Source organism: Ursus maritimus, unplaced genomic scaffold (genome assembly GCF_017311325.1).
Source record: "Ursus maritimus isolate PB19 unplaced genomic scaffold, ASM1731132v1 scaffold_1, whole genome shotgun sequence".
Taxonomy (NCBI): domain Eukaryota; kingdom Metazoa; phylum Chordata; class Mammalia; order Carnivora; family Ursidae; genus Ursus; species Ursus maritimus.
In genome coordinates, this window is record NW_024423343.1 from 98,897,705 (window position 1) to 98,922,432 (window position 24,728).

Here is a 24,728-nt window from a genome sequence, read left to right on the forward strand (position 1 = left end):
CAGCCTTATCTCTCTAGCTCCTCTAAATAAAATATAGTCTAAATAAAAAGAGTATACCTAGTAAGTTTCAGGTTAGTCCTATAACTGTAACACCACACACTCTCTACTTTCAGATATGATTTTGACCCCTGCATCTCTACTAAAGAGAAATTGTATGGCTACCACTATTCTCAGTTGATATGATGGGCTAATGGTAACTTCCAGATTCGTATATTATCAGCTCAGCCATCCAGAGGCATTAAACCTCAGTCCAATTTAGTAAGTCCTTCATAGATCCAGCTTGTATCAGATGTCCATTTTTCAACAAATCACTTGTGGGCAGGGGGACAGGACAGGGATATGATGTATAAAATGCCTCCTGAACCTATTCTGCATGTGAAGGATGGGGACAGAGATGAGGGAAGTAGCCAAATTATTTATTAGTACATAAGTAATGGGAAATAGGTGTTTGGGACAGACCGCAGATGAGAAGGTGAAAGATTGCTAAATTCTCACCTGTGGACAATGTCTAAAACAGAAAACTAGGGGCGCCTGGGTGGCTCAGTCGTTAAGCATCTGCCTTCGGCTCAGGGCGTGATCCTGGGGGTCCTGGGATTGAGCCCCACATTGGGCTCCTCCGCTGGGAGCCTGCTTCTTCCTCTCCCACTCCCCCTGCTTGTGTTCCCTCTCTCACTGGCTGTCTCTCTCTCTGTCAAATAAATAAATTAAATCTTTTAAAAAAGAGAGAGAGAGAAGAAAACAAAAGGGGCGCCTGTATGGCTCAGATGGTTAAGCATCTGCTGTCAGCTCGAGTCATGATCTCCAGGTCCTGGGATCAAGCCCTACGTCTGGGCTGCTGGCTGAGTGGGGAGTCTTCTTGTCCTTCTCCCTCTCCCCCTCCCTCTTCTTGTGCTCACTCTGTCTCTCTCTCTCTCTCAAATGAATAAATACAATCTTAAAGAAAAAAAGTAAAATAAGAATAAAATAAAATAGAAAACTAAAGAAAAACAAAATGAGGATGTTATTTAGAGATACTGAAGTAGATACAAAAGATATAGGTAAAATGTTGAAAGAAGTTGCCTGGGGTGGGGAGGTGGTAGAGAGGAACACAAGAAATTGTTTCTTGTCTTAGTAATCTTATAGACCTAGTCATTTCTTTGACCTGTGTGTTATATAACTGTACTAAAAACAGAAACTTAAACTACAATTTTTTTAAATCAAATACATATCTTTTGACCCTTTGATTCCACTTTTAGCAATTGCCTCTAATGAAGCAGTTGGACTAGGGAACAAAGGGTACACAAGGATGTTCATTGTAATATTGTTTATAATAAAGATGGGGTGACAAAAATGTACATCATTAGAGTTGGTGAAATAAATTATATGCTGCTTTGCAGCTGTTGAAATGATGGATGATGTAGCTCCATGTAAGTATGGAGATACGTCCATGTAAGATGGTGTTATAGAAAATGCAGCAAGAGGAAATCAGAGAGGGAAACAAACCATAAGAAGCTCTTAATCATACAAAACAAACTGAGGGTTGCTGGAGGGGGGAGTTGTGGGGGAATGGAGTAACTGGGTGATGGACATTAAGGAGGGCACGTGATGCAATGAGCACTGGGTGTTATTTACTTATATGCCAGTTGCAGTAGTCAGTGAATGACACAAAAGAAATATTAATTTTCCTGAGCAGTGAATGTGTATCATTTTCAATTAAGTCAGAGATGTTCAGGGAACTTTGTATAGACAGGTTCATTTCCAAACAGAATGCTGTGACTATTAATTTTCTTTTTAGGCTATACAAATTCTTGGTAATTCTTCCTTTCTGTCATGTAGAACTATGTCCCATAAATATTGGCTAATGGGTGCCTCACTGGCTCATTTGGTAGAGCATGCAACTCTTGATCTTGGGGTCATGAGTTCAAGCCCCACATTGGGTGGAGAGTCTACCTAAAATAAGGAGAGGCTAGAAAACAGATCCATATTTAAGAGATAAGAGAAGACACAAAAGTTCCTAAAAGTCAGAGAATGAGAGACAAGAAAGGTGGATGGGTAAAGAAAAGAAAAGAAAAAACAGTGAAGCATAAGGGAGGAAGAATGAGGATTCCAGAAGGAAAAAATAAAAATTCTTCAAAAAGAAAAATACATTGGCTGGGGGCTCCTGTGTGGCTCAGTTGTTTAAGTTCCGGTGCTTGGTTTCAGCTCAGTTCGTGATCTCCTGGGTTGTGGGATAGAGCCCTGTATCAGGCTCTGTGACAGTGGGGAGTTTGCTTGAGGTTCTCTCCCTCTGCCCCCTCCCCACATGCGTGCTTGCTCTCTCTCTCTCTCTGTCAAATAATTTTTTTAAATATTGGCTGAATTTAGAACAAATTAGAACAATAGAAATTTATCATTTTTATATTATCTTATTAATATGGAGACCATCACAGTGTTCCAGTTGGAAACCTCATTTTAGGTGATTGGGGGAAAAGAACAGGATTTCAAATATTTTAATGTTATTTTTTATATTGGACATCTTCTGAAATGGATGAAATAATTCCCAATTCTTCAATTTCCAATTGAATTCCTTTTTTTCTTTCTGTCTGATTATCTCTGAGCCAGTAGCTGTTGCTTCAACAAAATCCGCTTAAACAAACAGCTTATCTAGACTTTCCAGGTCAGAATGCAAATAGAAATCTATGAACATAACCTGATGAAAAGCAGATTAAGTATAAGAGTTCCCATCAGTGATAAAGTTAAAAAAAAAATTACCTGCCTGTTTTAGCATATTGGTTATTATAGTGGCCCATTAGCCTCAGTCTCTGAACTGGAAATACCAGTGGATGTGTACGGTACAGTAGGAGAGATGCATAGCTAGCCTCTCCCTATCACATGGATTGCCTCCTCTTTTCTGCCAACTGTACCATCCACAAAATAAGGTGAGAGGGTAACTCTTTGCTCTGGCCATTACATACCTCCTAGTACCATTGACACCTCCCAGGTCACTACTCTTTGGGTCCTACAAAGGCACTTCAAAAACTTGGGACTAAATTGATATACAAAAGTATCACATTACTACTGCACTCCTCATATACAGAGGGAGTATATGAATGTCACCTGCTGCACTACGAGAAGTAGAGAGAGAAACAACTAGAGAGAATTGTCATAACCTCTGAATTGAATTTTCCAGATTTTAATGCTCTGCATTGAATTATCTCATTTTTGTCTTTGCAACTCTGTGAAATAATTTGTGCAGATATCTGCTCCGTTTTCAGAGTTTCAGGTGTTTAAAAACACACACTTCATAAGCAGCAAAAAGAACTTGGCTCCTAGACCAGTGCTCTTTCCACTAGTGACAATACCTTGTTGGATTTTATTAACTTTCTGTTCGTTACGAATTTGAGTAGTTGTGCTTTCATTTCTTCAAGCTTCCTTTGTTGTAAGGTCCAACCCAATCATTTCCTTCTCTGTCTAACCTATCAGCCTTCAGACTTGACTTCCGTATGTTCTCATTGCTGTGTTCCTGGAGCATGCAATCCGTATTTCTGCTTACCTCTTTTAGCTTAATTATGTCTTTGTTTTCTCAATAAAATGCAGGCAGTCCTCACTTTGCACGGTCATGCAGGACAGTAAAAATGTTTGTTTAGGCTGAAACTGTCAAAGCCATCTTGATAGTCAGTGGAGAAAGTTATAGTAGTTTCTATGACCTTTACATTTTTTGTCAAATAATTGAAATCTCTGTTTCTCTTAAAAGTGTATAGGGAGGTGAAAAAATAGTAAAACGAATACCGGTTTAGTATCCTGTAATTCAAACCACTAGAAATACTGAGAAATAAAGGTTCTATGTCCTTGTGGAAACTTATCACGGGTACTTTGAACAAGTAGCTTGTTGCCCTTTCTTGTTGTATAACTTAAAATACAGAGGGAGTGTTTTTCTTGCATTGGCAAATTGTCCTAATCATTTCTAAATTTGAATTCACTTCCAGCATTTTATCGGTGCATTTTCAGTGTTGGGAAATGTGACCTTCAGTGAGAACTTTTTTGCCAGCATCACTTCCTCTAGGACACCTTCATCCTTCTCATCAGAACCGCTTTCATCATTTATGTTAATAAGTCTACCTTTACTGAATTCCTTTCACTGCTTGTCTGGAGCTCTTTAACAGTAGTAGTGTCAGTATTTCCACTGTCAGCAGTTTATGTCCGACTGAGTTTTACCTCCGTCACTATCACCCTTTTGTTTCTTCGCTGCGTTTTTAGCTTTTCTGGCCAGTTGCCTCTTTAGATTTAGGGAGACGAGGAGGTGACACAGTACCTGCTTTGCGCTGTCTGTGCGCACTGAGTAACAGATGCACAACACATCACCCGCAGACTTTGAAGGAAGTGATGTGATTGGTCACTGATAGTGATGTGTGTCTGTTATTTCTGTAGTGATTGTGGACTCACGAGCTAGTAGCAAAGCTTGTACTTTATGCAGTCATTCACACTTAATATATTGTGGTAACTGTAATTTGAACCTTGTTGGGAGACTGGTGTTATTTAACTGAACTGTGGTATGGAATCTGTACCTATCTGGACAGTGCAGAGTAAGGGCTGCCACTGTGTACGCACCTTGAGGTCATTAATCTTATCTGTGTATCTAGGCATATAATAGGGCATCAGGGGAAAAGTTGTTGAAAGAAAAAGGAAAAAAGTAGCTTCATGGGAAAGTTAGATTTCTGCTTTTTACAAACAGATGAATAAATGGATGGATGCTTTTCTTTATGTACTTTTCCTTCTCCTGCTGTAGAATCTATAAAAATAAATTCCTGTGGTTTACTTTCAGAAAGCCATGTGCACATCTGAAACTTTATTTATGTTGCATTACAGGCCGACCTCTGTGTCCCTCGATTGAATGAAGGGGACCAAGTTGTACTGATCAATGGTCGGGACATTGCAGAACATACCCACGATCAAGTTGTCCTGTTTATTAAAGCTAGCTGTGAGAGACATTCTGGGGAACTCGTACTCCTCGTTCGACCTAATGGTAAGTACTCTATGCAACACTGGATATTTTTATGATCTGTTAATATTTGTTACTAGACACAGCAACCAGAGTGGGCTTTTTAAAACATACATCATGTCATTCAGTTTCCTGCTCAAAGCACAGTGGCTTCCATTCACACTTGGATTAAAATTCAGTTCTTGGCCCCTTTCCTGCCAGACAGCCTTGCTCACTCAATTCTGTGCTGGCGTTTTTTTGTTTTGTTTTGTTTTGTTTGTTCTGTTCCTTCTCCCTAAATCTCCTTGATTTTGGTATGACTTACACCCTCACTTCATTCAGGTCTCTGCTCAAATGTCATCCCCAGAAAGTCCTTCTCCTCTGACTACCATAGCTAAAATGGCTCCCACTTCCCTCAGTTGCTCTAGTGGTACGTATGCAGTAAATACTTGTTAAATAGATGATACATTTTAAACCGCTTTTAGAAAACTCCGTAACAAGCTATAGTTAAAGCATTTTTAAAAATCCCGTCTTTGTTGGCAGTAGACAATGCCAGTAGCCTAATCATGTCACGTCCTTCTCTGGACAGCTGACTTGTTAATTCAGAGCCAGAGTTCCAGGTTTAGAGAAGCCTTAATACCATACATTCTAGCTCCTTTGCCGATTGCTCGAGTTTCCTCTCAACAGCCTCAGGATCATCCTGCAGTGTGCAGCATTCAGTGGCTCCTGAAGCAGGTCATTTTCCCTTTGGATAGCTTGACCACTTAATTGAACTAAAAATTCATCTTTTTTCAGTCTCTTTGTTCCAAATTCTGTCCCTTTGTATTGTGCAGAATAAGTTAAATCCCCCTTCCTTCAGTTTTTTGACAATAGCTAATTTTACCAGAAACCTTCCCTTTTCTCCAGTTTAACAATCCCACATCCCTCAGTGTTCTTATGTTCAAGTTCCCACAACACTTTACCTCCTCTGAGAAGCTCTCATATGCCTATATCCTAACATTAGACACATTCTTCTAGTTTCGTTCTGAACAGTATGCCATTAATCATAGTTTTAGCCACAAAAGTAATTGTCGGTTAATGCCTCGCTACCAGTTGTTGAATATATACCATAAGGAAGTAGAATGTAGTTAGAATCGACCCATTCCCCAGCCCACCCAACCCTGAAGAGTTTTCCAAGAGAGTTCCTTTAAAAGAATAATACAGAACTCTCATTTTGTCTCTTGGGTACAAACAGGCATTTTCATTTTATCTTCTCTACTTTGTGTTTTTCTGCATGCGTGGTCTAGAATTTTCTGTGAAAAGTCACAGGACTTCAACAGAACATTCTATTTTGACTTTTCAAGGAACTCATTCATTTAGGCCTGGTATTTAGGTGATTCATTATTAGGCATTTTCTGTCACATAATGCAACTTAAATTTTATACTAAGAATAATATTCTCTCAATCTTATTTGTTCCGTTTTCTCTTGATAACAGGTCCTAAGGAACTTAATAGTAAGTTCTGCACCTGGGCTATTTTGTGTATTCTCATTTAATCTTTATCCAATGAGATAGATGAATTATCCCCATTTTATAGTTGAAGGCACTTTAGCACCAAGACATTCAGTTATCTGCTCACAAATTCATGACTTATACAGAACCAGAATATGAACAAAATCCCATATAATGGAAAAGGCGTGTCTTTTTGCAATTCCAAATCACTTTAATACTTTTAAATTAGGAGAGGAAACCACCTAGGGCTTGTTTCTTTGCAAAAGATCTTTCTGTTGTTTTGTTGTCAAAAACTGGACTGGGGGGGGGCGCCTGGGTGGCAACATCCGCTCAGGTCATGATCTCAGGGCTGTGAGATGGAGCCCTGTGTGTGGTTCCATGCTAGGGATGGAGCCTGCTTAAGATTCTTGCGCTCTCTCTCTCTCTCTCTGTCCCTCCGCCACTTGCATGTGTGTGTGCTTTCTCTAAAAAAGAAAATATCTAGACTGGGACCTGTATTTACTTTTAGTATGAGTCTATCGTGTCCCTTTTTATTTAAAACAACATATAATCAAACTTTAAAACTGTGTTTACAAAAAGTATCAAAAAAACAAACAGCTTGTTTTTCTGGGGTTTTTCCCTTTAAATCTCCTTCTTAGACAAAATGCATTCACACATTTTTTTTTTCTTTTCATTCTTCTTTTCAGAAGTTTATTCTTCTCAGAAGTGCACACATCTGAACAGGAACCAGACCTCTTAAGCATGGGCAAAAGAGGCCCCAAGCTTGGCTCTACTCTTTCAGTATTTGCCCTTATTTGTGGGGATCAGGATTTTGTGGGACCGAGGGGGGCATGCCAAGCTATCAGTTGTGAGCACTTCTTTTCTTGACCACCTCATTTCAACCCTGAGTTCTCTGTCCAGATAGCTCTGATTCCATTTCCTGGGCCTGTGTGGCTATTTTCCCTAGGTCCATTCTCCCAGGGGTGGATCACACAGTATACATACCCCTAGGCCAGCAGGGTAGCTCAGAGGCAGCAGTTTGTAGAGGAGTGGAGAACAGGCTTACATATGTACTGGTATGTTCGCACATATGTTCAGAGGTTCCCATATTAAAGAATGGAGTTTAGGGTGGGAAAAGAAGTAAGACGGGCTACAGGCCAGAGTCTGGGGTCTGGCTCTCTTCATACTACCGTGACCATGGATTCTGGCCTCCCAGGTTTTGTAGATGTGTTGAGGAAAGAGGATAGAACAGATTTTGTTTAACACTCTATTCAAGTTATTTGTGCCTTTTCATATCTGTATATATGGTATATAGGTCCCTGTTTCCACTTTTGTTCTAGGTCTAACAATTTAAGGGCAGGTCTGTTCTGAGCTGCTTCTTGGCAGCTCCTCTTTTTCTGTTTCTTCAAGTTACAGACATTTTCAGCAATATGGCCAAGGACGTTTTCTTTTCCGTAAAAGATATAGCAAAGTTCAACTTCACAGCCACTTTGTCTCTTACACAGTGACACCAGACTCAGATCTGATGAATTCTTTTTCCTGACACAGAATTAAAGAACACATCTGGTAGTTTCTTTCTGCCAATTGATTGAGATTTCCATTTGGCTTTTTTGTTTTTGTTTTTTTAGCTGTATATGATGTAGTGGAAGAAAAGCTAGAAAATGAGCCAGACTTCCAGTACATTCCTGAGAAAGCCCCACTAGATAGTGTCCATCAGGATGACCATTCCCTGCGGGAGTCGATGATCCAGCTAGCTGAGGGGCTTATCACTGGAACAGTCCTGACACAATTTGATGTAAGTAATATTGGAAAGGAAAGGGTGTTGGGCCATATTTTCTAATTAATTTCATGGTCTCTTAACTGCCTAATCTATCTTTTATAATTTATAAACTACAATGATATTCTGTGAAATATTTGACACAAAAAATGTTCTAAAATACATAATTTTAAACATTGCTCCCAAAATACTAGCTATAGTTACATAAATAGATAGTTATTTAAAAGAGAGGAATAAGGAGATTTTATATATATGTCATCAAACTAAATTTTTTTCTATAATTTAATAGCTATTTTAATGAAAGGTGTTAGATGAAGATAGGCTATGGCAGAGCTAAAAATCCTTAGTTAAAGGAAAATAACTTTTGTACCTCATCATGTTTCATCCTCCTCTAATTTTTTTCTGGTTGATCATCATTAATAGTTATTGCTCTAAAGTATGTGCTATTGATAAGTGACTATAAAACATTTGTGACTGTAAATCATTTAGGGCATGTCAGTTTTCTTTTAAGAAGTTCTTCTTCCCGGGCGTCTGGGTGGCTCAGTCGGTTAGGCATTTGCCTTCAGCTCGGGTCATGATCCCAGGGTCTGAGATAGAGCCCCAAGTTGGGCTCTGCTCAGCAGGGAGCCTGTTTCTCCCTCTCCCTGTGCCTGCCGCTCCCCCTACTTATGCTCTCTCTCTCTCTAGTAAATAAATAAAATCTTTAAAAAGAAAAAAAAGTTCTTGGTTCATATACTGTGTAAACCTCTCCAAATTAAATGAGAGCTAAATGTTCTCTGCACACTTGCTATTCATAACTTCAGATACGTTTCTGTAAGCAAAATTATTTTCAATTGTTTTATCATTTAAAAAAATACAATATATAATTCATTTCAGAAATTGTGCAGAATTCAGTTCGCAAATGTGGTTCAATGCCCTACTAGCCTAAGGTACATTATTGTATGGATTAGGTACCCCAAGGAAAAAACCTGTTTGTTGTTAGCGTAGAATTAATTCTGAAAAACAAAACAGAATCTCTTAGTGGCTTGCTGGACTCATCTTATATCCCTCCTCCTTTTTTTTTTTTTAAGCAACTGTATCGGAAAAAACCTGGAATGACAATGTCTTGTGCCAAATTACCTCAAAATATTTCCAAAAATAGATACAGAGATATTTCGCCTTGTAAGTATCTACCATCTCTGTTTTGTTCAGTTTAATTTTTTTAGTATAGCTTTATCAAAACATTCTTTTAAATTTTTTTCAGATGATGCTACACGGGTCATTTTAAAGGGTAATGAAGACTATATCAATGCAAATTACATAAATGTAAGTTTATTTTTATTATACCTTTGTCATTGGGAATAAGAGGGACCACTATAAACTTTGAGGTTCCTTTTAACCTTGAGAATATTAACACTTTCAGATATTGAAATTTAGTTATAAAATTAATGTTAAAGAAATAGTTGGTACTGGCATATTAGCATATACATAGAGCAGTGGAATAGAATAGTCCAGAAATAGGCTGAAATAATTATTAGACTTTTATTTATGGTAGAGATGACCTTTTAAATCATTGAAGATAAAAATAGATTATCTAGTGAATGGGTTGAGTAATATATCTAGATATAATCTAGAATATATCATTGTAAGGAGGTTTTCCTTCCCTTCTAGTGGGATAAAGGGATTACTAACTTCTCTTCTTAACTCTGTAATGTAGAAAATTTCAAACATATAAAAGTAGAAGAAAAGTAAAATGAACCTTCATATATACATCACTCAGCTCAACAGTTGTCGCCTACTCATGCCCCCACACATCCAGATTGTTTGAAACAGATCTATGTTTCATATCATTTATCTATAAAGACTTCACCTACTCACTCTTAATGTAGCGTATTTTAGATGTGTCAAAATATAAATGTTAAAAAATGGAATAATGAAAATACTTGGAGGAAATCTATGAGAATGGCTTAAAATCTCAGAAAGGAAAAGACTTTTCTAAGTTTAGAATCTTGTCTAAACTCACAAAAAGAAAAGTGCAAATCAAAACTGGAAGGAATTACTGTTTTGCACCTATTAGATTTGAAATATCAAAGAGTGTGATAATATCATTTACAAGTCGAAATCTTGGGGTCAAATATACTTTAGGATTCAGAATTTTTTTGGATTTTTTTAAAGATTATTCAGTGCCTGTTTCATAGACTGTAATACGTAATATCCCTAGCAGACTATGAGACATTACCCTGTAATCAGTGTATTGATACTCAATAGCAAACCATTGATACTCCCACTGAGTGGGACTTGTAAAGACTATAAGTAGTCTTAGATTAGTCAGATATTGCTGTCAGATGAGTCCAGATTAGGTCAGGTGTACCCAAAAAAGGACAAATTTACACTTCACAGCACTGGGAGTTTCAGAATTGTGGATGAGGGATTATCATATATTAAGGAGACTGTCAGGGAACAAGCATTCCTCATACATTGTTGGTAGAAGTATAAATGGGTACACCCTCTTCAGAGAGGTAACTAAGAAAAGTGTTAAGTTCACAAAAAGTATTCCGTACAGCTTTGTTTATGATAGCAAATAGATTACCAGCAACTTAAGTGTTCGTTAAATAAATTATGGTATACACAGAGCCATTAAAAAAAATAAAACTTTATGTACTAATCTGACATCTCAAAGATAAAGCAGAAAAAGAGAAACAAGGTGCAGAACAACATTATAAGCTACCTTTTATATTTTACAGAAAACAGAGTTTTGCATCTACATTTGTGTGTTGTATATAGAGTATCTTTGAAAGGATATATTAGAAATTGGAAAAAAGGATTGCTTTCTTGGGTATGACCTGGAGGCTGGGATAGGAAGGGAGACCTTTTTCTCTGTTCACCGTTGGTATTCTTCCAGTGCCATGGTACATGTGTCACCTGTTCTTCTTCTCATTAAGTCTCAAAATGTAGTAAGATGATGAGTCATCTTCCCCAAATTCTCATGATCTTACTCTTCCTGAAAATAATGTATTTAAAATATTTTTTACTATCTTTTTATATGTATATGTATGTATACAGAATTTGTAAAGTCTGAACTAAAACAAATGGCAGTATTTTTGCTCCTTGCAAATTTTACCAATAAGGTGTTTAGAGACAAGTATTTTTATTTCTATACCAACTCTCTGCATGTAAAACAGAGTTTCCTGTAAAGCCGCTCTTAAATCTGTAAGAGTGCTTTGGAAAATATTTAACTTTCTGTTTCCAATAATTAAAAGATAAATATGTATAACTACTGAGAAATTTCTTCTACAGATAAAGAAATTATTAAAGATAGGGTTTTTTTTTTCTTTTTCAAATTTTTATTTAAATTCTAGTTAGTTAACATATAGTATAATATTGGTTTCAGGAGTAGAATTTAGCAATTCATCACTTACATACAACACCCTGTCCTCATCGTAATGAGTGCCCTCCTTAATACGCGTCCCTCATTTAGCCCCTCCCCCACTTCCCTCCCTCCATGGACCCTCAATTCTCTATCATTAAAAGTCTCTTACGGTTCGTTTCCCTCTCTCTTTTCCCTTTTTAAAGATATCATTGGTAAAGGCTTATTTTACTGATTTTGCAGTTTATTTAGATTAGTTGTATTCAGTTATTATTTGGTGGATGATTTTCATATACTTGATCATAGCAAAAAATAATAATGTAAAACACTTGAATTTTGTGTCCTTTGCTTTTTTAGATGGAAATACCTTCTTCTAGCATTATAAATCAGTATATTGCTTGTCAAGGGCCATTACCACACACTTGTACAGATTTTTGGCAAATGACTTGGGAACAAGGCTCCTCTATGGTTGTAATGTTGACCACACAAGTTGAACGTGGCAGAGTAAGTCATACTTGAATCTTACACATTGCTTGGGCTTTTTTCTTTCTTCCCCCCCCCCCTTGGGCTTTTTTCAACTTACATTGCATATATGGTCAAAATATTCACATTGGGGGTGCCTGGGTGGCACAGTGGTTAAGCGTCTGCCTTCAGCTCAGGGCGTGATCCCGGCGTTGTGGGATCGAGCCCAACATCAGGCTCCTCCACTGTGAGCCTGCTTCTTCCTCTCCCACTCCCCCTGCTTGTATTCCCTCTCTCGCTGGCTGTCTCTATCTCTGTCAAATAAATAAATAAAATCTTAAAAAAAAAAATTCACATTGATTTAGTCTTTTTTGTAACCTTTAACTTTCTTGTGGTGTTATTAAAATCATAGTGACTAACACATAATAAATGTGATATGTGTTAGCTACTATTATCAGTTACTATCTAAGTGAATTAAAATGTATTTGATAAAGGATTTGTATGTAGAATATATAAAGAACTCCTACAACTCAACAATGAAATGCTAAATACCCAATTTAAAAATGGCCGAACGTTCTGAGTACATGTTTCTCAAGAGAAGACATTTAAATGGCCAGCAATATCATGTAAAGATGCTCAGCATCATTTTGTCACCAGAGAAATGCAAAGTCAAAACCACAAAGAGAGGGATACCTGGTTGGCTCAGTTAGTCAGTCATCTGCCTTTCACTTAGGTCATGATCCCAGGGTCCTGGGATCAAGTCCCTCGTCAGGCTCCTTGCTCAGCAGGGAGCCTGCTTCTCCCTCTCCCTCTGCCTGCTGCTCCCCCTGCTTGTGCTCACTCTCTGTCTCTCTGACAAATAAATAAATAAATAAAATTTTTAAAAAACACACACAAAGAGATGGCACTTCATATCCAGTAGGATGGCTAAAATAAAAATGACAGATAATACTAAGTGTTGACAGTGATGTGGGAAAAATGGAACGCTCCTATACTGCTGATAGATTTGTAAAATGATGCAGCCACTTTAGGAAACTGTCAGTTCTTCAAAAGGCTAACCATAGAGTTAATAACTCAGTAGTTTCACTCCTTGGTGGACCCAGGAAAAATGAAAACATATGTCGACACAAAAACTTGTACACAAATGTTCATAACAACATTAGTCGTAATCGCCAAAAGGTGGAAACAACTGAAATACAACAAAAAAAATGTGGGGTAATCATATAGTTGTATATCATTTGGCAGTAAAAAGAAATGAGGAAATGGTCCATGCTACAACCTTAGAAACCATTATGCTGAGTGAACAAAGGCAGTCACCAGAGACCACATACTATGTGATTCCATTATCTGAAGTGTCCAGAGTAGGCAAATTCATAGAGGACAGGAAGCGGATTAATGCTTGCCTAGGTCCAGAGTGAGAGAAGAGGTTGGGATAGAGGAACACACAGTGATTATTAATGGGTATGGAACTTCTTTGGGGAGTGAAAAAATGTTCTTAAAGTGATTGTGCTGAGAGTTGTACAGTTCTGAAGACAATTGTGTGCTCTAAATGGGTAAATTGTATGGTGTATGAATTGTATGACACTAAAGCTGTTTTTTTTTAAATATCCTAATTATGAATAAATAGATTGGCATTTTAGTTAGAGATTCTTTCTCGTTGTTAACTTAAATCTAAAAATATATTGAATTTAGTGCACCTTTTTGCCACTCTCATAGTAGTAAATGATTCGGGCAAGAATTAATCAACAATGGTAAAACATTGGGTGAAAACTTGTAATAAACAGGATATTTGCAGTCTCTAAATATATCCAAACAGATTATTATTACAAAGAGAAAAAAAATGATGAAGAAATTTTAATAGTTGGCAGATCCAGGTGAAGGATATATGAGGGTTCATCAAATTATTCTTGTAACTTCTGTAGGCTTGAAAGTTTTTAAAAACTGAGACGTTTTAAAATTGGAGACCCTAAGTTATATATTTTTCTTAAATCTATTGATGTCAGGTTAAGTGTCACCAGTATTGGCCAGAACCCACAGGAAGTTCATCCTATGGATGCTATCAAGTCACTTGCCACTCAGAAGAAGGAAATACAGCATATATCTTCAGGAAGATGACACTATTTAACCAAGAGGTAGGAAGGCAGTATATCCATCCATTCAGTAGAATGGTTATGTTCAAGGTAAAAACTTTGAAAGCTGAAAATGTTTTGAGTCCTGGTTACTAGGAAATAATATTTTAAAAATGCTGAATTTGCTTCATTGGAATGCTTTGGAATCTTATGAAGTATATTCTCCTACTATATTAAATGTATTTTCAATTTCTCTAGGTAAATATGGTCAGTAAAAAAAAAGATTGTAGTAAATAATACTACTCTTAATATTTTGCCTAGTCACAAAAATTATGCCAGGGTTGTGTTTGATTTCTTCCTGCTAGTAATATCAATAAAGTATTTGAGTACATCTGTGGAAATACAAAGAATAATTGAGAGCTATCAAATTATTTTCCTTTTTGTAAAAGGGTAAAGGAGTACAATTTCACAGTCTCCCCAGTATTAAGAAGGAAAAGATTGTAGGCAGGATTCTCTGACAGCAGACAGATTATAGCTTTGTAATTGCTAGTTCCTTCTGCCACCTGGGTCACTCCTGTTTGGCTTCCAAATCGAGAGCCAGAAGTGGAAACTGATTAGTAAATGATGGCTCAGTAACTCAGTTGGAAGATGTGTGTAGAGCGTGGCATGTTGCCAGTCTTGTCAAGCTGTTAAAGATAGTACACCCCACTTTCACTGCCTACAGCTAGATATTCCCCTGTAGCCACCTTTGGTTTTGAAGGGGGCTTGAAGAAGAAAAAAGTAATTGCTAGAGAAGAGCAGATACCACATGCTTTGAGTACCCATGCCTATCCCATCAGTGGTTGAGCCTTTGGAAATGAAAGCTTCATATCCCCCTCCCCATCCCACTCCACCTCCCTGTGTATGAATAAAGGAGCCCAACAAGACAGAGCTTTACTGACCTAAAGGGAAGAAGCTTTACTGACCCAAGGGGATTTATAGTAAAAGTATCTGGCACTGAATAAAGCTAAGTTACAAGACATAAAAAATTAAATTTTCAAAATCTTCTGGACTAGAGATTCCATCAGAATGGATTTAGGGCTTGTGTAGCTCATGGTCCAGTGTAACAAGGTAAGTTAGAAAGATATTTCTTCATTTTCCCAAATGGGTATGAAAGACTGTATATTGGCCATATAAAATAATATTTATCTCTTCAGCATAATCTCTTTATGCTCCACCTATAGGTTACCTGTGGCAGTTTATAAACTTACAGTGGCTTTTCTTTGCAAACCCTGAGCACCTTAGAACTATGCCAAGACACAAATTAGTTTTTAAAGTTTGAGACAAATATAATTGGGAAAATACATTTGCTTACATACCAAATACATATATACATGGATGGACAGACAGACATACCCCAGAATGTAATAAATATCCATTTAACATTACCCATTCTTGTAATTATTGATACCATTAAATTCTTTCAACAATAATAATCAAAGGTAGTCTGTATTAGATACCTTCAATTCATTTCACAGGGTTCTTAAAAATTAGTTATACTGAGATCTCTTTGGGAATTCGTTCATTAGTCCTTTTCTTAATTACCTTGTACTTTAATGGTCTTTTCTGGAAGTCCCCTTTAATGTAAATGACAATAACCAGATTTCATAGTGTTGAATGACTATAGCTACCAGTTTTTGAAAATATGATTCTTAATAGCTGATTGGGTGATTTAGATGAATCCTTTCAACACAAGACTATCCTTTTGAGGTATAGATGTTATTTTATTTTTATTTTTCAGTTGAAGAAAATAAGGCTCAAAAAAAATATTAAGTGCCTTAACCAGCAGAGGCAATATTTAAACCAAGATGTATAAATCCAGTAATAATACCTTTCTCTATTTTACTGACTCTTGGCTCCCAAAAAAGAATTAAGCCTTGATTTGACTTTATGTTTTGTGATCTCCGGTTTTTAATCTACATTTATTTTGAAATTTCATTTTCCTAATTTCCATGATTTCACTGTGTTTTTCAGAATTAGCCCAACTTTGCTTGAATATTCAAATTTTTTCTCTACCATTTTTGCTCACCACTTTTTTAGTTTTCTTTAAACATTTCTCTGTATCTTTGTTTTTGCCTATTTATATGATTGTCATCTGAAAAATACAAATGCAGAAATTTAGTTACAAGAAGAGTAGTGATCCAAGTAGCCGACACTTAATGGATACAACTGTTTCTATAAAATGGTTTCTTTCTTTTTCATTGAAATTTTGGGTTTATTGAATTTATACATTATTTTGGGGGGGTAGCGGGAGTAGTTTCTTTTGCTTTTCTTCTAAAATTAAAAAGACACATAAGAAGTGCACGTATTGCATGGTGCACTGGGTGTTATATGCAAGTAATGAATCATGGAACTTTACATCAAAAACTAGGAATGTACTGTATGGTGACTAACATAATATAATAAAAAATTATTATATAAAAAAAGACACAAATATTTATGTTTATATTTTAAAGATAATTCCTAAGTTAAGGTGTATAATTTTTCATTTACACTTAGAAAAATGAGAGTCGTCAACTCACTCAGATCCAGTACATAGCCTGGCCTGACCATGGAGTTCCTGATGATTCAAGTGACTTTCTGGATTTTGTTGGTCATGTACGAAATAAGAGGGCTGGCAAGGAAGAACCTATTGTTGTTCATTGCAGGTATTCTATTTTCTGTCTTTTATGATTGAATAGTTGACCTGATAAGTCACTTTTAAAAGGGAATGTGTATTTTATTTTGTCCTTAAGTTGTGATCATCACTGTGGTAATTAGAGGGAATCCAAAGCTCTGATCTGAAGCTGGAAGGCAAAGGGTATGTTAACATAGGATTGTCAGACTCTTTATCATAGGAAGTAAAAATAATACTTCATTGACTGACTCTTAGAAACTTATCTTTTTCATAGTTTAACATCTCAGACATTGGGTGTCTTACAATGGATGGTATCTTAGATTTGATGAAATCCAATATTGCAGGCATTCAGTTGCAGCCTAAGGTTTAGATTTCCTCCTCCCAGCAGTGTACTCCCTCTCTCCAAGTGCCCTACCCAATACCACCACAGGATATGCCACTCCCAGGAGCTCCAGGTGAACATGTAGGCTACCCTTTCTTCCTTTCGTACTCAGGCCTGTTCTGCCTTCTGAAGGGCCAAATAAAATGACTCCAGCCTTCACTGCCATAGACCCAGATTAGGAAACTGAAATTATCTTCTCCTTATCCTAGCCACTTCTGTTATTAAAGTGATTTATTCAGAAGCTGCATCGAATCCTCTGAATAAATAAATAAAGGTATCTCCTCATCCTTAAACTTTCCAGCACTTTTTTAAGAGCAGACTTTCAAATCATCAAAACAGATTGTAGACCAAATGTCTGAGAGGCAACGTGGCAGGATCGATGAACACATTTGGCCATTTCATATCCTAAGTCCCCAACAGCTGCTATAGCTATTTTGTTCACAAAGAATACTTCAAAAAGTTGTTCTTGACTATCCTAGTTCTAAAATTCAGTCAAAATTAAATTTACTTTTAAAAACCAAAATGAGTGTGGAAAATATTGTCGTCTTTTGTGCATTTGTTAATGATTTATTATTGTAATTTTGTTATTTTGCATTTTCTTTCTTTTTTTTTTTTTAAAGATTTTATTTATTTATCAGAGGGAGAGAGAGCACAAGCAGGGTGAGCAGCAGGCAGAGGGAGAAGCAGGCTCCTGAACAAGGAGCCCCGTGTGGGACTTGATCCCAGGACCCTGGAATCATGCATGACCTGAGCCAAAGGCAAATGCTTAACCAACTGAGCCACCCGGCGACCCGAATTTTTATTTTTATTTTTATTTTATTTATTTATTTATTTATTTATATATTTAAGATTTTCATTATTTGAGAGAGAGAGAGTAGAAGTAGGGGGAGGGCCAAAGGGACAAGCAGACTCCCCACTGAGTGGGGAGCCTGATGTGGTACTCCATCCCAGGTCACTGAGATCATAACTGGAGTGCAAGTCAGCCACTTATGACTGAGCCACCCAGGTGCCCCATTAATTTTGCATTTTATTTATTTATTTATTTTTTAAGATTTTATTTATTTATTCGACAGAGATAGAGACAGCCAGGGAGAGAGGGAACACAAGCAGGGGGAGTGGGAGAGGAAGAAGCAGGAGGAGGAGCCTGATGTGGGGCTCGATCCCATAACGGCCAGGATCACGCCCTGAGCCGAAGGCTGACGCTTAACTGCTGTGCCACCCAGGCGCCCCTAATTTTGCATTTTAAAGGGAGGCTGCTCCAATAAGCTTATATACCTTGTTCAGATTTTAAAAACTGAAATGTAATTCTTTTAAAGTAAGGGGTAGATACAAACCATTTAATCTGTATTAAGTGTAAAATGTTTTTCAATTTTCAAAGTATTTTTTAGTTGGTTTTTTACTTTTGTAATATAAAACTTTTAATTAAAATCAAATTATTCTTCTACTGTATTATATCTCAGTACTCTAATTTACTGCACAAAAGCCACAAGAAGTTTAACAGAATAGTATCAATGAAACTGTCCCTTGTCTTTTTTAGTGCTGGAATTGGAAGAACTGGGGTTCTTATTACTATGGAAACAGCCATGTGTCTCATTGAATGCAATCAACCAGTTTATCCACTAGACATTGTAAGAACAATGAGAGATCAGCGAGCCATGATGATCCAAACACCTGTAAGTATTGCACTTCATGTTTCATATGTGTATTCTCAATATGATGATTTCTGTTATCCATGTATATGGCAAACCATATATTTGTCTTTTTAATTCCGTGACAGGAGCCAATAATCCCTAGCACTGTGGTTGGCGAATATTGCCTATACGCCAAATCTGGCCTGTACTTGTTTTTGTAAATAAAGTTTTATTGGAATACAGCCATGCCCATTTGTTTATATATTGTCTGTGACTGCTCTCAAACTAAAATACCAGAGTTGAGAAGTTGTAACAGGCACCATAGGATTTGCAAAACCTAAAATATTTACTAACTGGTCTTTTACAGAAACTGTTTGCTAGTACCACCTTATATTAATTCTTGAGTGCTTAAACAAGTACAGAGGAGAACTTTCCCTCTGTTAGTCAGGTGGGACGCCAAGAACAATAGCATCCCTGAACTGGAGAATCTTGGTAGACCTGTTCTTGATGAAACAGCTGTGGTGAAATCACCTTCTTTTTAACATAAGAATTTGAATTGCAACAACAACAACAAAAGTCATGGAAATCAAGCTACTAGCTTATTGTATTCTACACAGACTCTGAATTATATTCCAGGAATTAAAAGAGGAATCATGGAAATTTGATGTTAAGATTATTTTTTATATTAAGGCATGGTGAAATGTTAGCAGTGTTGGTGGCATTGAGGTTACTGAAGTGAATTAACCTATATGACCTAATAAATGCCTGTCATTTTTTTTTTTAGCTTTTAATTATAGAAAATTTCAAACATACACAAAAGTAGACAATACAATAAAACGAACACTATGTTGGGTACTGAGACCCAACAACATGTGCCATATTGTTTCATCTATACTGTCACCTACTCTCCTGGTATTTGAAGCAAATCCTAAACATCAGATCATTTTGTCTATAAATATCTCAGTGTGTATCTCTAAAAGATAAGAAGTGGTTTTTCTTCTAAAAAAAAATCATAAGCCATTATCACATGTAAGTATAATTAACAATTTCTTAATGTTATCAAATAATCTATAGTCAGATTTCCATTTGTCTCATATAAATTGTATCTTTTTTTATTTTAGAACAGCTTTATTGAAATATAATTCACATACCACAAAATTCACTCTTTTAAAGTGTACAATTCAGTGGTTTTTAGTATATCGCGGAGTTTTGCAGCCATCACTATCTAATTTTAGAACATTTCATCACTTCAAAAAGAAACCCCATACCTATTTTCCCTCATACAGTCTCCAACCTCCCCTCCACCCAGTCCTAATAAGGCAACCACTAATCTACTTTCTGTCTCAGGCTTACCTGTTCTGGACCTTTCATATACATGAAATCATACAATTTGGTATTCTATGTAATTGGCTTCTTTAATTAACATAATATTAACGATTTATCCATTCTGTAGCTTGTATCAGTACTTCATTTCTCTCTCTCTTTTTTTGGGGTGTTGCTGAATAATATTCCATTGTATTTTATTTATCCATTCATCTATTTATGGGCATTTAAATCATTTCAACTTCTTTGGTATTATGAATAATGGTACCATAAACATTTGTGTATATGTTTTTATGTGAATATGTTTTCATTTTTCTTGGGTATATACCCAGAAAAGGAATTGCTGGGTCATATGGTAACCCTGTTAAAACTTTTGAGGAACTGCCAGACTGTTTCCAAAGTGTCTATACCATTTTACAGTTCCGCTGACAGTGCGTGTAGGTTCCATTTTCTCCATGTTGTTGTCAACATGTGTTATTATGTCTTTTTTTTTTTTTTGAACTTTAATCTCTATGTCACCATGGGGCTTGAACTCATAACCCAGAGATCAAGAGTCACATGTTCCACTGACTGAGCCAGCCAGGCACCCCTATTCTATTTTAGCCATCCTACTGAACATAAAATTGTATCTTGTTATGGTTTTGATTTGCATTTCCTTAATAACTAATGATATCAAGCATTTTTTCATGTGTTTATTGGCCATTCATCTGTGTATCTTGGAAACTGTCCAAATCTTTTGCCTCTTTTTTTGGAAGATTTTATTTTTGGGATACTTGGGTGGCTCAGTTGGTGAAGCTTCTGCCTTTGGCTTAGGTCATGATCCCAGGGTCCTGGGATCAAGTCCTGCATCGGGCTCCCTGCTCAGTGGGGAGCCTGCTTCTTCCTCTCCCTGCTGCTCCCCCTGTTTGTGCTCTCTCTCTCTCTCTCTCTATAAATAAGTAAAATCTTAAAAAAAAAAAAAAAAAGATGTTATTTTTAAGTAATCTCTATATCCAATGTGGGGCTCAAACTTAAAAACTCCAAGATCAAGAGTCACATGCTCTACCAACTGAGCCAGCCAGGTGCTCCTTGACCTTTTTCCAATTTGTTTTTTTGGTTTTTGGTTTTTTTTGTCATTTTATTGTTGACTTGTAAGACTTCTTTATGTTGACTTCTTTATATTCTCTGAATACAAGTGTCTTGTAGATCTCTGTTTTGCAAATGTTTTCTTCCATGCTGTTCTTTCACTTTCTTAGGTCATTTGTAGCACAGAAGTTTTTAATTGTGATGAAGTCTAGTTTATATATTTTTTTAATCACATGTATTTTTGGTGTCATATCTAAGAAATCATTGCCTAAACACAAGGTCGCAAAGGCTTATTCCTTTGTTTTCTTCCAAGAGTTTCATAGCCTTGGTGTCACATCATACGTCCGGTTTATTTTGAGTTAATTTTTACATATAGTTTGAGGTAGGGTTCCAGTTTTATTCTTCTCCATGTGGACATCCAGTTGTCTCGACTCCATTTGTTGAAAAGACCATTCTGTTGTGTCTCTGTGCCGCTTGTCAAAAATCAGTTGACCACAAATGTAAGGGTTTATTTCTGGACTTGCAACTCTTCCATTGATGTGTATGCCTTTTCTTATACTAGTACCATATTGTCTTGATTACTGTAGTTTTGTAATAAAATTTGAAGTCAGGAAGTATGATTCTCCCAACTCTTTTCCTCTTTTTCAAGACTATTCTGACTATTCAGAGTCCCTTGCATTTCCATATGAATTGTAGAATTAGTTTGTTCTCTCTGCAAAAAAAGCAAGATATGGATTGCATTAAATCTATCTATCCTTTTTGGAGAGTGTTGCTATCTTAATGAATTTCGTCTTCCAAACCAAGAATACAAAATGTCTTTCCATTTACTTATGTCTTCTTAAATTTTTTTGAGTGATGTGTTACAGTTTTCAGTGTGCAAGTCTTGCAGTTTTTTTATCAAATTTATTCTTAAGTTTTTTAGTCTTTTTGGTGCTATTTTAAGGGAAAATGTTTTCTTAATTTCATTTTTGGATGAACCTCCAGTATGATGTTAAATAAAACCTCCAGTATGATGTTAAATAAAGTGGTAAGCCAAACATCTTGTCTTGTTCCTGGTCTTAGGGAGATAGCTTCCAGTTTTTCACTTACTAAGTATCTTCTTAGGCGTGCTTTTTATCAGGTTGAGAAAGTTCGCTTTGTTACAAGTTTGTTGAGTATTTTTATCATGAAAAGGTGTTCGGTTTTGTCAAATGCTTTTTCTATATCTATTGAAATGATTGTGGTTTTCGTCTTTTAGTCTTTCGTTGTTGTATATTATATTAATTTCGATGTTAGACTAACCTGCATTCCTGGGATAAATTTTACTTGGACGTAGTATACAGTTTTTTTATATGATGCTTGATTTGATTCGCTAGTATTTTCTTGAGGTTTTTGTCTCTATATTCACACATAATGCATTTTTAATTATAGTAAAATACACAGCATAAAATGTACCATCTTAGCCATTTTTAAGTATACAGTTCAGTAGTGTTAAGTATATTCACACTGTTGGGTAACCTACCTCCACCACTTTTTCATCTTGCAAAACTAAAACTCTTTACCCATTAAACAATAATTTTCCATATCCCTCTCTTCCCATCCCCCGGCAACCAGCATTCTACTTTCTGTTTCTATGAATTTGACTACTCTAGGTGCCTCATATAAGTAGATTCATACAGTTTTTGTTTTTTTGTGACTGGCTTATCTCAGCATAATATTTTCAAGGTTCATCCGTGTTGTAGCATGTGTAAGAATTTACTTTCTTTAAGGCTGAAAAATACTTCGTTGTGTATAGACCACATTTTGTTTATCCTTTCATCTGCCAACGGACATTTGGGTTGTTGCCACCCTTTGGTTATTGTGAATAATTCTGCTATGATCCCTGATGTGTGAATGTCTCTTTGAGATCTTGTTTTCAATTCTTTTATATATATATACATACATACATACCCAGAAATCATATTTTGGATTATATCATACATAATGAGTTTTTGGTTTTGTTTTTACTGTTTGTATAACAAGTTAGGATTCAGATGCAATTCACAAATACTGATTGGTTTATGTCTCCTAAATCTCTTTTAAACTATCACTTCTTCCTGCATCTCTTTTTTTTCTTGCAGCTTATTTGATGAACAAACTGAGTATTCTCTGTATTTCCTAAAAGTGGTAAATGGGTCTGTAAACCTCAACAAATTAGGTGATATTCTGTTCTTTCAAGAGACACTTAATGTCTGGTTGTCTTTCTTTTTATGATGTTAGTAGCTTTGGGTGGGAGTGCCTGCATCATTAACTGATGGGGCTTGTCGCGTGGTGATAGTCTGTTATTCTTCCTTCCTTCCTTCCTTCCTTCCCTTCTTCCTTTCTTTTTTTCTTTTTCTTTCTTTCTTTCTTTCTTTCTTTCTTTCTTTCTTTTTCTTTTTCTCTCTCTCTCTCTCTCTCTCTCTCTCTCTCTCTCTCTCTCTTTCTCTCCTGTAGTACTTCTTTCTTTAAAGAGAAACTTTTCATCTGCTGTTGGTTAACCAACAGGCAGTGGTACATAAGGCAGTATAGGAAAAGCAAGATAAACACTTAATGCTTTCCCTTTATAATTTTTCAATATAAGGAGTTGGTTCACTTGCCTCTTCCATTGGTGACCTCATACTTTTGTTTGTTTTGATATTATTCTGAAATTATGGATTTAAACATATGTGATATGTTTCAATCCACTCTAGTTATTTTATTTTTTTTTTAATGATTTTTTATTATATTATGTTAGTCACCATACAGTACATCCCCGGTTTCCGATGTAAGGCTCGATGATTCATTAGTTGTGTATAACACCCAGTGCACCATGCAATACGTGCCCTCCTTACTACCCATCACCGGTCTATCCCATTCCCCCACCCCCCTCCCCTCTGAAGTCCTCAGTTTGTTTCTCATAGTCCATAGTCTCTCATGTTTCATTCCCCCTTCTGATTACCCCCCCTGAGAAGTGGGATTTAGATAAGCAGAGAAGAGGAAATCCTTGGGTTCTGATACAAGGAAAGCTGCAGAAATGAGAAAACGCAGGGCTAAGTGATGACTTATTGCTAGATAGTCATTACCCAGGTCATTAGCAACACTGAATGCCAGGCACGAAAGTTGGACCATTGCTATTCAGGCCCGTGCTTCTCAAGATTTTAGTGTTTGTTCTCAGCACTATACAACTGCCAGATAATCACAGTGACCATTTTCAAGACTCCACCCAAAAATATTTGGGGTTGCTTAGAAAAGATTGGCTGTCTGCTATGAACATTGGGGTGCATATGGCCCTTCTCTTCACTACGTCTGTATCTTTGGGGTAAACACCCAGGTGTGCAATGGCTGGATCATAGGGTAGCTCAATTTTTAACTTTTTAAGGGACCTCCACACTGTTTTCCAGAGTGGCTGTACCAACTTGCATTCCCACCAACAATGTAGGAGGGATCCCCTTTCTCCACATCCTCTCCAACAATTGTTGCAGAAACACAGAACTTTCAATCAGCTTCTTGGCAACTCACTCTTGTGTGTGCATGGCCAGCCAAGGATCACCAGAAATCTGTTTTGAATAGTAATTTTACATTATAAAAATGGATTCTGGAATGTTTGCTGTTTTGAATTATCTGTGCCTTTGC

General features: G+C 36.6%; 1 protein-coding gene across 6 annotated transcripts in view; it reads left to right on the plus strand.

Moving 5' to 3' along the window:
* The window catches only part of PTPN4 (protein tyrosine phosphatase non-receptor type 4), a 219,612-nt gene that overhangs the window by 180,009 nt on the left and 14,875 nt on the right, over positions 1-24,728 (plus strand). For all 6 annotated transcript variants that reach the window (XM_040645905.1, XM_040645921.1, XM_040645912.1 and 3 more), the window contains 8 exons: positions 4,825-4,981; positions 8,034-8,200; positions 9,253-9,343; positions 9,426-9,487; positions 11,886-12,032; positions 13,994-14,122; positions 16,598-16,746; positions 18,635-18,770. In XM_040645905.1, coding sequence (XP_040501839.1) covers positions 4,825-4,981; positions 8,034-8,200; positions 9,253-9,343; positions 9,426-9,487; positions 11,886-12,032; positions 13,994-14,122; positions 16,598-16,746; positions 18,635-18,770 — 1,038 coding nt within the window. The remainder of the gene's footprint in view (positions 1-4,824; positions 4,982-8,033; positions 8,201-9,252; positions 9,344-9,425; positions 9,488-11,885; positions 12,033-13,993; positions 14,123-16,597; positions 16,747-18,634; positions 18,771-24,728) is intronic.